Source organism: Anabrus simplex, chromosome 11 (assembly GCF_040414725.1).
Source record: "Anabrus simplex isolate iqAnaSimp1 chromosome 11, ASM4041472v1, whole genome shotgun sequence".
Lineage (NCBI taxonomy): Eukaryota > Metazoa > Arthropoda > Insecta > Orthoptera > Tettigoniidae > Anabrus > Anabrus simplex.
Window position 1 is genome coordinate 2,707,640 of NC_090275.1, and position 14,871 is coordinate 2,722,510.

The window sequence follows — 14,871 nt, forward strand, 5'->3', positions numbered from 1 at the left end:
TATTCCTAAAATTAGATTCACTAAACAACGAAGTAGGTATCAACAGGGCTGTAGACTTAATTACCTGTGTGCGTGTTTCAATAAGTTCCAGCAGATCCTGCCATGCCTCATTCAGTCCATCCTTCCATTCTGCAATAGTGGCAGAGTCTGAATGGCCAGCACTGATAAGTTGGTCAGCAATGCCATTTACTGCTGCAACACGTTCACTGCCAATTGCTTCTGTATCCCGAGCAAACTCCTTGAACCGTTCCCACAGTAGCTATAACAAAAAAGATGGTTGAAATAACCTGGATATTCAAGCACTCGTCCCAGTATGACAGGAACAACCGACTCACCGTCACATGATCATAGTCTTGACCAAGCTCGTGGGAGCCTGCGACCACCTCACGTTCTGCTATCCACTGTTCCAAGTCGTCTACTTCCCTGTTCAACATGAACAGTTGCAATGCCTCATCCAACTTGGCTCGTCGCTCACCAGCAAGATCCTTGAGACCAGCGTACAACTTGTCCACCTGCGACTGCTTGACAGCAATTTGATCACTACACAACAAGAGAACATACACCATTTCATTTAGTTCTAAAGAAATAACATTTTTGAAAGTACAGTCAATTTGCAATTTGACACTGAAAAAGCCTACAATGATGTTCCCTAGAATAAGATCTGGGAATGATTTGAAGGTCTTAAGTCTCAGAATTCTTACAACTGCGCCAGGATTAGCAGTGGTTTGAGATGGAGAGAGAGGAGTCCAGCAAGGAAGTGTGTCATCACTCCTGTTCAACAGAGTAATGGACTGGACCATAATATCTATCAAGGGAATTGACAATACACCAAACAGCTTGGTACATGGTTTGGTGCCGAAACTAGTACCTCATGTGAACGATATGTGATTCATTCACGTTAATAAATATCTTTGTATTGAATAGGAGGAACCCTCTTAATTTCAATTATTGTAATCCCACTTCAATACGGATCATGAAATTTCTAAATATTAATAAGCTTGGTATTTGCCGATTATGTGTTGTTCCGGGGGAGCGGGCGTAGGGGCATCCTCAATTCTGCAATTTCTAGTTTCCTTTCCAGTGTACACTGAGGGTCGGTTGCATTAGAGGTTTTCCTCAAAGATGAACCTGCCCTGGGTTCCCCACCAAACCCATATATTCCATTTTGGTCTTTCTAAACCAATTTCAAAAAGTAAGACACTGTTGTACCAGAGGAGAAAGAACAGAAAGGTATAAACTGGGGGACAAGATCTTGAAACTGTGGAAAGCTTCGAGTACCTGGAAAGTGAACTGATGTAGGATCCAGGATAGAGAGACCAGTAAAAGGATGCAACAGGGGAATACGAGGAACTTGACCTGGAGGGAGGGAGCGTGTCAGCAGAAACCTAGACAATGACAAAAAGACAGGACAATACGACCCAAGTCAGTGAGATTGTCTTCCCTGTTATACTTCTTAAAAGCTTAAAGGACAGGGTATGTCTGGAAGAAATCCAAGAAGAAAGCAAATATGCAGAGGATGGAGGAGGGAAGGAGGAGTTCAATATATAATGCAACACAGCAGGTTAGTTTTATTGAGGATCCACGTTATTCCCCAATCCTTTTGCTACAATAACAATCTCTGTTTAATGCTACAGCCTTACGCCACCTGTGTGCCTGCTTGGTACCACTCGACCAGCCAACATTGTACTGCATCGATCATCCATGTAGTGCATCCTTCGCTGGACCAAACAGATGGAAGTCAGAGGCTGTGGAAGAACAGTCCGAGCTCCTGTCGGGTTAAAAATTAAATAATTAAAAAGGAGGTTCAACCTATTCAATACTTAAAAGAAAGAAATGCAGTAATCACATTCCTATTTAAATGGGACCGGTTTCGACCTTAGTCCAGGTCATCATCAGCCGTAAAAACATGTACAATGTTTATGAATATTGGAGGTCAGTTTCACACTTTGATAGGCACAAAGACATGACACCACATTCTGTCATGCACAAAGTCACAACACTATCAACTAATATACGAAGATCAAAAATAACTTGAAGTCGCAGACGAATACATTTGTAGTCGAAAGCCGCCAGCTCCTGGTGATCAGCGCGGCACTTTCAAGGTCATGCGCTGCGGTCGAACGCCAAAGTAGAGTGGAGAATGTTTTGAAGGTCTAGAATTTGTTATGGTTGCGGGAAGTTAAGTACGTATATAAATATAAACGACGCAAATCAGTATAATTCAATGAGTACTTTTACTCCTGCTAAGTTCTTGGAAAACAGTTGACTTGAAAAAACAATTGTAGAGAGAAGAAAAAATGTAGTAAAAAGCGCAATATCGGAAAACAAATGAAAACTTATATGCACAGTGCGCTATTTTTTAAATGAAAAATTTTTAGGTTATGATTGAAGTAGTCTAAGTTGGCGCAAGACAAGAGTTAAAATTTGAAAGAGGAGAACCGAAATGAAGGTCGTGGTTTTTTTTTTTTTATTATATAGAGAAGGAAGAATAAATTAAACGAGGAAGAGTGATAGTGAAATAAGAGAAAGAATAAAAGAAATTGAAGTTAGATGGTATTGAGGAAGGATAAGATAGGGAAATGAAGGAGGGGTCTTACGTTGTCGTGGAGAAGTTAGTTTGTGTTGTGTGTGTCCTCCGCATCGCAAGCTCTGCGCCTACAAGCTCCGCAACCCGCCGCAGCACCGAAGTTACTAGCAGCTACGAGGTGTCTTTACTGCACCTGGCATGCTCACCGATGACGTCAGCCAGTGATATATAAGGAGCTTCGTTCCGAGCCTCTCCAGGACTACTCCAATGTTCGACGACCAGACCACACCGCAAGTCAAACACGGAGGCATTCCTCTTAAAAACGTGTTTTGAACAGGTGGACAAATTGCTGGCCGTGAGGTCTCACCTCTGAACATTGCCTCATTATCCTGATCCCCGTAGCCACATCGAGCCCCGAGTATAGCATTCTTCTACTCCCTTTAGTCCTCACCAGTGCTCCGACATCCACCTTAACATTCTGCTATTTGAATAAATTAATGCAAGTTCCTTGCAAGTATAAACTTAGTACCAGCATTCTGCCTCTCTCTACAAGTTACGGTTGTAATTTCACAGAAGATAGTTTTCGACTATCAGGACAATTTATCAGTGAAACAGACTATCTCCTCAAGATAGAACTAAGTGTATATAGAACTCTCGTATTGTATAATTGTACATATGCAACAGACATTCAGTTTGAGATTTAATTTTAACATTAACTGCGTGCATTCAAACAAGTTTCAAGAAGAATTCAGTTTTATTTCTTATATATATTGTATCAAATCATTGATTTTAAGATCTGCGGCTGTGAAAGCCTTTTTTGAAATTGTATCTCCAATGGGGGAGCATTTTTTAAACGGAGAAGTCATTTCTCCTTTAGCAGGTTAGCAAACTTGATTTGCTAACACGGCGGGGCCACACAGTTTGGTCTGCCACTGCTAAGCAGAGTCCTGGAGGGGCGTGCCATTCCAGCTGATGAGTCCAAATGGCACGTCTGGACGAAACTCTGCATAATGCACACGGCCTAACCACCCAAAAGCTGGTTCTATTCCTGTGATTTTAATAAACTTTATGTTGTGTCACTGAATACCCAGTTCCTTGTATACAACAGTTTGCATTTTTGTGGCTATGAACACGCTGAAGTTGTTTCTTCAATTTCCTTAGAGTAACAACACACTTCAGAGTCAATTGTTTCACCACGATGGAGGATATTGAACAGAATAACCCCTTCAGAGTTCCAAAAGACCGTAGCCATGACCGTACCAATTGAGGGTATGGTTTTTAACTTTTTCTTCATGGGAGAGTTGGTGCGGCGCCACTCCATGGATTGCCGTTTTGTTTCTGGTTCAAAGTGATTCATCTATCTTTCATCGCCTGTGACAGTGTTTGACAAGAAATTGCCACCTTCAGCCTCATAACGAACCAGCAATTCCTAATTTCTTCTTTGCTCTTTATGGCCTTCCATTAGGTGGCAAGGAAGTCAGTGGGAACAAATCTTTGCATACTCCATGGTGGATAAGTGCGTCGGCACTACCAACAGATTCGTCGACTATGATCCGTTGACCACCTCAAATAAGGGTGTCTGCACGCTCCAACTTTGCAGGCGTCACAGCTGTGTGCAGCTGGCTGACACGCGGGAGATCACACAGGTTTGTTCAAACTTGCTGGGACGATTAAACGTGCCTCGCCCAACAACTCACCGTGACAGGTCTCCGTAGACATTCTGCAAGCGCCTATGAATATCTGTGATGCCCTGGTTTTCTGCTCTCTGTTCGGTACGCACCTCCGTTACAGACGCCATTATAGTGCTGCCACCTATCGGAAATTAATGAAACTCTACGAGACGAAGTAAGAATATTCAAAGACGTCCCAAACAAAATTCCAATTTAAAAAAAAACAAATTGGCTGAGAAATAAAATGTGTTGCATTATATACAGAACGCCCCTCATAATAAATAAATAAATAAATAAATAAAAACAACAGCAACAATAATCATCGATTTGCCCTTCCAGTGAGCTGGGTAGGGTGTGTGAAAACAGACATCTTCCAAAGTTGCCTATTAAAAAGATTTTGTCCATAACAAATTCCCAATTCCATCCTCTTCTCTCCACGTCTTCCATCAGTTGGTTCATCCACCATTTTCTTGGTCTTCCAGTTGGTCTACCTGATTCTCTTTTCCAAAAAGCACATGGTAATCTTGTGCTATTCATTCATTAAACATGCCCAAACCATTGAAGTCTAGATGACCTAAGTCTTTCCTTCATCGATTCATTTGGACCTAGGTTAGATCGGATCTCATTTTTCACGCGATCAAGTCGTGTATTTTTTGGAGGGCAGTTCTAAGAAATTTCATTTCACAGGCTTGAATCCTATTACAATCCTTTGATGTTAGTGTGCAGGTTTCCAGAGAATATGTAAGGATGGGAATGAAACATGACTTTTACAGGATCATTTTTGTTCTTTGTAGGGCCTTCTCATCCCATAGTAGGTGTAAAAGTTAGAGCCTTTGGTTACTCTTATTTCTATCTCAGCTCTTATTACTAGCCATTACACTTCCTAAATACAGTGAAACTCTGTTAAGAAGTTCCCGCATAAGAAGTTTAGCCACCTAAGAAGTGCGATATTCTTTGTCCCTTGACCAGTTGCATCAAGATATATGTATATTTTTCCCGTTTAAAGTGTTCTGTTGTAAATATATTTCTCAGTTAAACAGTTCAGATTCTAGAGCCCCCTGAGATAGAAAACGCCCGCTCAAAGCAGCCCATAGTTAGAGCCCTCCAGTCTCCGCGCAAGTTGCACCCTGTATTAGACCGTTCGCGCGCTCGCAGCGTGTCTCTGGTGTCATTGAACCTGTGCGGGCGTGCCAAGCCCATACGACGTCACGCTATGACAACACAGATACTAGATGCTCATTCTCACCTTGTGGAATCAAATCTAAGCATTGGCACTGCCGGTGGCTACAATTAGCCTACGCAGTGGCCTCCAGCGTATGCACTAGTCAGCGTCTTGGTAGGTGTGCTAGGTACCAACTGATGAGCCCAGCCTAGCACACGGGGGTGAAACGCTGACAACCAGGAATGAGTTAGCTGGAAAATTTATAATGTCCAATAACGGACCATTTATATTGGTATTACAGTACTACGATGTCGATCTAACAGTACAAAGTTCCACAGCTGGAATGACCAGGCCACAGACAACCGTGAACACTTCTCTGCCATTATTCCGTTAAATGTGCACACTTCTCATTCCAAACAGTGCCTCAGAGTAGGAATTGAATAGCTCGAATGCTATGATGAACCAGAGGAATGGCATGCTAGAGAAGAAAGTTATCTAACTCCTCAGCTATTTCCGGCCAATATTTAGGCAGGCTGTTACACTCGTACAACTGGGCGAGTTTGGCCGCGTGGTTAGGGGTACGCAGCTCTGAGCGTGCATCCGGGAGATAGGGGATTCGAATCCCACTGTCGGCAGCCTTGCTATCCCATCGTTGCCATAATACCTAACCGTGTCAGTACGACGTACAGCAAATTTAAAAAAAAATACTCGGTACGCAGCAGTAATCCTATCTATCGGAGATGAGTGGCAACAGAAGACAAAGCACATCACAACAAACAATGATCAATGTAATGTTAATTGTTGATCATTTTGATGAGCTTTGTATATTGTAGGCCTTCACATTGTTTTCTTTCGACTTTGTGATCTTAGGGCGTCTTATAAAATTATTAACAGTGTAGACTGCAGTTCCTTATTCTCCAACTTTACATACCGATTTTCATTAAATCCTGTCTACCCATTTTCTTGTGACTCGGCGCTGATAAGGACTTAGTAACAAAAATTCAAATTCATGAATATCTGATCATAGGCGGCATGGTAACAATGTAATAAGACATAAATGATCAGAAATACAATACTATATAACTTTAGTTACGTAGTACTTATCGATACGAACACTAATAACAATTATTTGGGAATTCAATTTTAGGCCTACCTCTAACTTACTATTTCGTTCAGCGTGAATAAAACTATTTATGGCCTAGATTGAAAAAATACAACCTGTTTTCCAGTCATTGACCGGGTCAGGGATGTAATGAATGAAGCGGATATAGGCTATTAGTACGATGGGGTCGTATGGCCTAGATTATAGCGACATAGTCCCCGACTCTGCATACTGATTTTCATTCAGATAGGACCACTAATAACAAATATTTGAGAATTCCATTGTAGGCCTATCCCTAAACTACCATTTTTCTCAGCATGAATAAAATTATTTACAGCCTAGATTGTAACGACTTATTACCCGACTTTATATACAGATTTTCATTAAATTCTCTTCAGCCGTTCTCGTGGTGCGTGTACATACAGAGACAGACAGACATTACGGAAAAGTAAAAAAGGGTATTTCCTTATTACTGTGGGCACGACTGATACCGAAATAACACCATTTTTAAATTCTGAGCAATGTACAAACAAAACTCTTATTTTATATATAGGCTAGACTAGCTGATGTACCCGTGCTTCGCTATGGAATTAAAATTTTATACAGAATTCTAGGTTAAGTAGTGTACACGTTGTGAGCAAGGTTGTATTATGTTTCATAGCTCTTAACGTTGCCCCAGAAGCACGACGGGTAAGTCACCAACGTCTTTTCTCATATCAAGACTGGGTTAGGGAATTTTCAGTGTAATGGTAGGCCACCTTGCCTACCGTCAGTCACAATCAGGTGTTCAAATAGTGGATAGTCCCTGGGCAAAAACTGTGCCCGTTTACTTATCGGCTTCCTGGGAGTACCCGACGAGTCGGAAAATCTCAATTCACTACACTGGCGGGGGAAAGAACTATCTGACGTGGAGGCAATTTTTCCTCTAAGCCAGAGAAGAAACTAATTTGGAATAAAATTAATGTAGATTTAATGAACGTGAAGAGGAAGAAGCTTTTCCAAAGAAACGGCTCTTTGCAAGGTTGAATTTTGAGTTATTTAGTGAATTCTGGTACAGTAGAAGTCCGCTATAGCGAGTGCGGCATATAACAAGAACTCCGTTATAGCGACTACGTTTTACTGTCCCTTCAAAATATCTATATTAAACTGTGTATCGTCCTTCGGTTACAGCGAGAACCTTATCACTGGCACATCCGTTATTACGGCGATTAAGCGCGCGCGATTTTTTCCGTTACCAATATTGCATGCGATCGATTACCTTCGGCATCGTTTCCTCACTATGTTCACTAGCGATTTCTCTCGTCGACATTCGAAGGCGATGTCAGAGTCGATGAGTAATATCCGTCGACAGCTGTTCTGTAAAGGAAATTCGAAATGAAAGAGAACACATTTTCGTAACAAATGCGTAAATAACGTGTCCAATAACGGTTGTTAATTCGTTAAAAATTAAGGCTGACCAAACGACCGTTTAATTTGGAGGCTAAATACTGCAATTAAGTAAGAATGGGATACACCATGAGATATGGCAGAGTGCTTGATTGATTTCAGAGGTTAGTTCATATTTTGTCGTGTCTGGTTAAATTACGGAGAGGCTATTATGAAAATTTATAGCGAGAAAGGTATAATTTCTCTACTGGCGCTTGAAGTGCTTTTTCATCGTACGTATAGTACAGTTAAGTTAGGATTCCTGACGCTTTTTGAATAAGAAAACTGAAATGTTTGCAACAAAATGCGATCGATCATCTTCGGTACGGTGCCGGTATAGTTTTCTCGCTTTGTGCATTTGCGAGCTCTCTCGTTGACATTCAAAGGCGATGTCGGAATTGATTAGTAATACCATCGACTGCTGTTCTAAAGAGAATTCGAAATGAAAGAGGATAACACGTTTTCGTAATAAATGCGTAAATAACATGGCCGATAGCAGTTGTTAACTCGTTAAAAATAAAGACAGAAGTAAACGATATCTTAATTTTAATGTTATATACGGAAATTAAGTAAGAATGCGATACACCTCAAGATATGGCAGAGTACATCACTGATTTCATAGGATATTTCATATCTTCTCGCGTCTAGTTACGGCTATTGACATGTAAATTTTTCGCTAGCAGGTTATTTCTTTACATGCATTTCAAATATGTTTTCATGATAGGCTACATACACGGTTAGGTTAGGTGACGCTGTTTGAAGAAGAAAGCTGAGGTGTTTGCCACAGAAATCTCTGGAGTGATACCGTATTTCTCCGAACCCAAGACTTTTTTTTTCTCCGAATCTCATGTGAAAACTCAAGGGTTGTTGGATTCGCGGCCTAACAGTAAGTTAATGGATACCACTGGCAACTACCGCGGTAACCAGGCTGCTTCTTTTCCCACGCGCACAGAACTCTTTGACAAACTACCACCTCTTTATTACACATTGCTTGCCGCGACAACTGGTTGTACAGTGCCTATGTGTTTCTCAACTCTGCAGAATGGCATCAAAACATGCGACGCTTCGAATTCTTAGAAAAGCCATGGCTACTCAGTGGCAGAGTCATAACGCGTCTATTGTACTTGACGCTTAGTAAAATTAAGGTTTATAGACAGGTTTTTTTTTCGTGATGGATAGTCGTATTGTGAAGATACGTGGAAAAGGTATTGCCGGCAAATTTTTCAACGTGTTCTAGTCGATATGATGCCAATTATAAGTTAATATTTATTAAACACTGGGAAATGTAGAATAATTGTGCAGCCGCAAGAAAATACGGCATAGGCCTAACTACAGCCAATATTTGGCATTAGCGTGAAGACAAAGAGCAAAAAAAATGCGTACTGTACAAAAAATGCATTCAGTGGTCAGCAACAAGGACGCTTTAAAGAAGTCGAAGATGAAATTGTGAGATATGTGCACGAAAAACGCAAGGGCGGAAGGGCCATGCCGTGGCGCAATAAACTCGTTTGTTGACTTTCAACGTTCTCGATTAGGCCTATACATCGCTAGCCACCGAATTTGGCCGAACCCGACAAGCGAGACGTGCGTGCAGCGGTAGCCGGTTATATCTGACGCTGTGCATAAAAGTAACAGTTTTATAGACAGCAAAAATACTTTTCAGATGGATCGTTGTGTTGTAGAGACGCATGGAATAGGTATTGCCAGAAAATTTTCAACGAGTTCTCTTCGGTATTATGATGCCAATGTTAAGTTAATGGTCCTTAAACCCGCGGAAATAAAAAATAATTGTAGCCACAAAAAAAAGCCGTAGTGTGGATATCATCTGCGGAAACGCAAGTTTTGAACGAACTGATTGCAGTGTCATGCCGATTTTGAAGGGTTTTCTGACTTTTATACAAAAATCGGATATAACGACAATCCGTTATAGCGAGAATTCTTAACAGTGAAAAATTCACTCGCTATAACGGACTTCTACTGTACTATAATTTGGAATAGGGCTAAATTGTAACTCCAGACCAGTTCATACTACTACTCCTACTACTAACTGAGCCTCTGACTTAAGTGCGCACACTGCTCATTCAAAACAGCGCGTCAGAGGAGGTATCGAATAGCTGGCATACTATGATAAACCAGTGTGTTACGTACCAGCAGTATCAGAAAATGTATGAACCAGAGGATTAGCATGCTAAAGAAGAAAGTTATTTAACTCCTCAGCTATTTCCCACCAATATTCAGTTAGGCTGTTATACTCAGTACGCAGCAGTAATCCTATCTATCGGAGTTGAATGTCAGGATAAGAGACAAAGAACATTACAACAAACAACGGTCAGTGTAATGTTATTGTTGATCTATGTTACGCGCTTTCGATATTGTAGGCTTCACATTATTGTCTTCTGGTTCTGAAATACCACTCTTATCATAGTCGTACGGTAAAACTGAATAAAACATAAATGATCGGAAATTATATTCTCTATAACTTTTGTTATGTAGTACTTTTCCAAAGGACCAAGAACATACGTATTTAAAAATTAAATTTTAGGTGCCTTCCTCTAAACTACCATCTCACCCAGGGTGAATAACATTGTTTATAGCTTAAACTGTAGTTTCTTATTCCCCGACTCTATATACCGATTTTCATTAAATTCTGTTTACCCATTTTGTCGGGGCTCGGCGTTGATATGGACTTAGCAACAAAATCCAAATTCATGAATATCTCTGTTATCATTATTGTCTTCTGGTTCTGAAATACCACTCTTATCATAGTCGGTACGGTAAAAATGCATAAGACTTAAATGATCAGAAATTTAATAATAATAATAATAATAATAATAATAATAATAATAATAATAATAATAATTTAATTCTCCATAACTTTAGTTATGTAGTATTTATCGATATGACCACTAATAATATAAATATTTGAGAATTGAATTCTAGGCCTTCCCCTTAACTACCATTTCACTCAGCGTGAATAAAACAATTTACAGCCTAGATTGTAGCGGCTCATCCTGACTCTACATACCGATTTTTATTAAATTCTCTTCAGCCGTTTTCTCATGATGCGTGTACAGACAGACAGAAATTACGGAAAAGTAAAACCTGCATTTTCTTGTTACTGTGGATATGATTGGTACAGAAATACCATTCTTTTCAAATTCTGAACAATGTTCAGACAAAACTCTTATTTTATATATATAGATTGGTAGTGGTGAGTTTGTGGGGACGGACAGGGTAGGAGTTGTGTTTTTTAAAATAGAAGGGGTCCTGGAAGATGATAATTTAAGATTATTTAGAATGTTGTATTGATTTAAATTTAGTGATTGCATTAATTGCAGTAATTTTGGTAATTTTTCATATAATGGGTTTTTTACTTCAACTATATCATTGAGTTTTAGATTTTTGTTATAGTATTGGTCTAAAAATATATAGATGTTTTCTAATTCATCAATTTCCCTTTACCTACTTTTTTAATAATTGTGAGGCCTTGATCTATAGTGGTGAAATGATGCCCTGTTTCTTTCATATGGGAACTCATAGCTGAAAATTTGTTGTGTTTGATGGCATTAAAATGTTCCAAGTACCTAGTATGAAAGCTTTGGCGTGTTTGACCAATGTATGAGGCGCCACATTGTGTGCATGCGAGTCTGTATATGCCTGAATCTGTGTAAATGTTGTTGTTTGAATTGACTGTGTTGTGACTGAAGAATCATTTCTGGTTAGTGTTGGTTGTTCTAAAGGCTATGCAAGAGTTTTGGTTTTTTTATGGGGTTCGAAACTTGCTAAATGTCTGGATTGTTGTATGCGAAAGTAATAAACTTGTTCTTTTTTGGGTTTGTCAGGGATGAGGTTTGTTGTTAATTTGAGTTTGATTTTGTTGATTAAATGGTTAATTGTTTCTAGTTTATACCCATTTTTTTTTGCTAAGTCTTATTTGAGTTCTGTTTTTAGGTTTTTAGCTGATAGAGGGATTTTAAAGGCTCTGTAAATTAAGCTGTGAAATGTAGCTAGTTTATGAGAGTTTGGATGTAATGAAGTATTTTTTATTGTTGTTGAGGTGTGAGTAGGTTTCCTATAAATTTCGAAGTCAAAGTTATCATTATTACGTGTTACTGTGATGTTTAGGAAATTTAAGGATCCGTTGATTTCGTCTTTAGTAAATTTTATATTTTGGTCCAAGTTGTTTAAAAATTTTAAATATCAGTACTGTTATCGAGTTCTTTATTAATAATTACGAATGTGTCATCTACATACCAAAGCCACAAGTTAAGGCCTTTTATATTAGTAGAAATTTTATGTTCTAAAGAATCTAAATAGATGTCGGCTAAGATGCCGGATAAGGGATCTCCCATGGTTAGGCCATCTTGATGGTAAATTTTACCATTAAAAGTAAAATAGTTTGTTTTTCAGAACAAAGTTTAGGATTCTTAAGAAGGCCTCTGATTTAAGCTTGCTAAGTTTACTATGTTTAGTGAGGTTGTTCTTGATAATATTTAGTTTCCTTGACCGGTACGTTAGAATACATGTTAGTAATATCAAAAGAGCACAGTGTGGTTGGGTAATAAGGTGAATTCTTTAAAAATATTACAAAATTCTACTGAATTTTTTTATTGGGGATTTATTGTTAAATATGTAATGTTTTTTGAGGAAGTTGTGGATATATTTTGAGGTTTTATATGTCGGACTATTTCTGCAATTGATGATTGGACGTATGGGTATATCTTTCTTATGTAATTTAGGTAAAGCTCTTGCTGTGGGAGTATTAGGGTTCATAAGGATTAGTTTTTGCTGTTCTTGCTCATTTAGTAAAAATGTAGAATTCTTTAATAACATTTTTAAATTTCGTTGGATTCTTATCGTGGGATCTCTATTAACTATTGCGTAAGTCTCGTTTGTGCAAAAATCTTCAGTTTTTTAATAATTCTTTTTATTTAATAAAACTGTAGTTTCCCCCTCGTCAGCTTTAGTTATTATTATAATGATATCTTTTATTTTGTTTTTCATGTCTAATTAATTTAGTATGGTTGAGATTAGCATTTTTATCAAACCCCTCAGTTAATGTTGGTAGTTTCTTTTTTACTTCATATCTAGTATCATTTTGTAATTCCAAAGGGAGTTTAGAGATATTCGTCTCAACTTCTGCTGTGGTGGTGGTGATATAGTTTTCTTTATGTATACTAGGCCAATTACGTTTTAATCCTTTATTTAAGAATTCCACTTCTTTATCTGAAAAGATCGCACTTGTTAAGTTAATTACGGCGGGTGTGTTGTTGAAAGAAGTTTTTTGCTTCGTTCTTCCTGCATTTAGGGTGACTGTAGCTAATTTTCTCTTAAAAAGGAGAGGTTTTTCCTAGCGTTATTTGTTTCTTATTTAGAAATGGCTCCAAACAAGGGCTGAGGCAGACAGGGATTTGTACATAGATGAAAGAAACAGAGCGAAACAAATAGTTGTTGAATCCAAAAAGAAGTCATGGGAAGATTTTGGTAACAACCTGGAAAGGCTTGGTCAAGCAGCAGAGAAACCTTTCTGGACAGTAATAAAGAATCTTAGTAAGGGAGGGAAAAAGGAAATTAACAGTGTTTTGAGTAATTCAGGTGAACTCATAATAGATCTCAGGGAATCACTGGAGAGGTGGAGGGAATATTTTGAACATCTTCTCAATGTTAAAGGAAATCATCCTGGTGGTGGTGCGAACAGCCAAGCTCATGGGGAGGAGGAAAATGATGTTGGTGAAATTATGCTAGAGGAATTGGAAAGGATGGTCAATAAACTCCATTATCATAAAGCAGCAGGAATAAATGAAATTAGACCTGATATGGTGAAGTATAGTGGGAAGGCAGGGATGAAATGGCTTCATAGAGTAGTAAGATTAGCATGGAGTGTTGGTAAGGTACCTTCAGATTGGACAAAATTGCACCTATCTATAAGCAAAGGAACAGGAAGGATTGCAACAGCTATCGAGGTATCTCAATGATTAGTATACCAGGCAAAGTATTCACTGGCATCTTGGAAGGGAGGGTGCGATCAGTCGTTGAGAGGAAGTTGGATGAAAACCAGTGTGGTTTCAGACCACAGAGAGGCTGTCAGGATCAGATTTTCAGTATGCGCCAGGTAATTGAAAAATGCTATGAGAGGAACAGGCAGTTGTGTTTATGTTTCGTAGACCTAGAGAAAGCATACGACAGGGTACCGAGGGAGATGATGTTCGCTATAACTGGGGGACTATGGAATTAAAGGTAGATTATTAAAATCAAAGGTATTTATGTTAACAATTGGGCTTCAGTGAGAATTGATGGTAGAATGAGTTCTTGGTTCAGGGTACTTACAGGGGTTAGACAAGGCTGTAATCCTTCACCTTTGCTGTTCGTAGTTTACATGGATCATCTGCTGAAAGGTATAAAATGGCAGGGAGGGATTCCGTTAGGTGGAAATGTAATAAGCAGTCTGGCCTATGCTGACGACTTTGTCTTAATGGCAGATTGTGCCGAAAGTCTGCAGTGTAATATCTTGGAACTTGAAAATTACGAAAATTAGCCTCTCGAAGACTAAATTGATGTCAGTAGGTAAGAAACTCAACAGAATTGAATGTCAGATTGGTGATACAAAGCTAGAACAGGTCGATAATTTCAAGTGTTTAGGTTGTGTATTCTCCCAGGATGGTAATATAGTAAGCAAGATTGAATCAAGGTGTCGTAAAGCTAATGCAGTGAGCTCGCAGTTGCAATCAACAGTATTCTGTAAGAAGGAAGTCAGCTCCCAGACGAAACTATCGTTACATCGGTCTGTTTTCAGACCAACTTGGCTTTACGGGAGCGAAAGCTGGGTGGACTCAGGATATCTTATTCATAAGTTAGAAGTAACAGACATGAAAGTAGCAAGAATGATTGCTGGTACAAACAAGCGGGAACAATGACAGGATGTTACTCGGAATGAGGAGATAAAGGCTAATTTAGAAATGAACTCGATGGATGAAGCTGTACGCAT

At 39.0% G+C, this 14,871-nt stretch overlaps 1 protein-coding gene across 11 annotated transcripts in view; it reads right to left on the reverse strand.

Annotated features, from left to right (window-relative positions):
• Positions 1 to 14,871, reverse strand: part of beta-Spec (spectrin beta chain) — a 636,597-nt gene that overhangs the window by 145,092 nt on the left and 476,634 nt on the right. For all 11 annotated transcript variants that reach the window (XM_067155517.2, XM_067155514.2, XM_067155515.2 and 8 more), the window contains 2 exons: positions 336 to 540; positions 65 to 259 (listed from right to left, as the gene is read on the reverse strand). In XM_067155517.2, the coding sequence (XP_067011618.1) occupies positions 65 to 259; positions 336 to 540 (400 nt within the window). The remainder of the gene's footprint in view (positions 1 to 64; positions 260 to 335; positions 541 to 14,871) is intronic.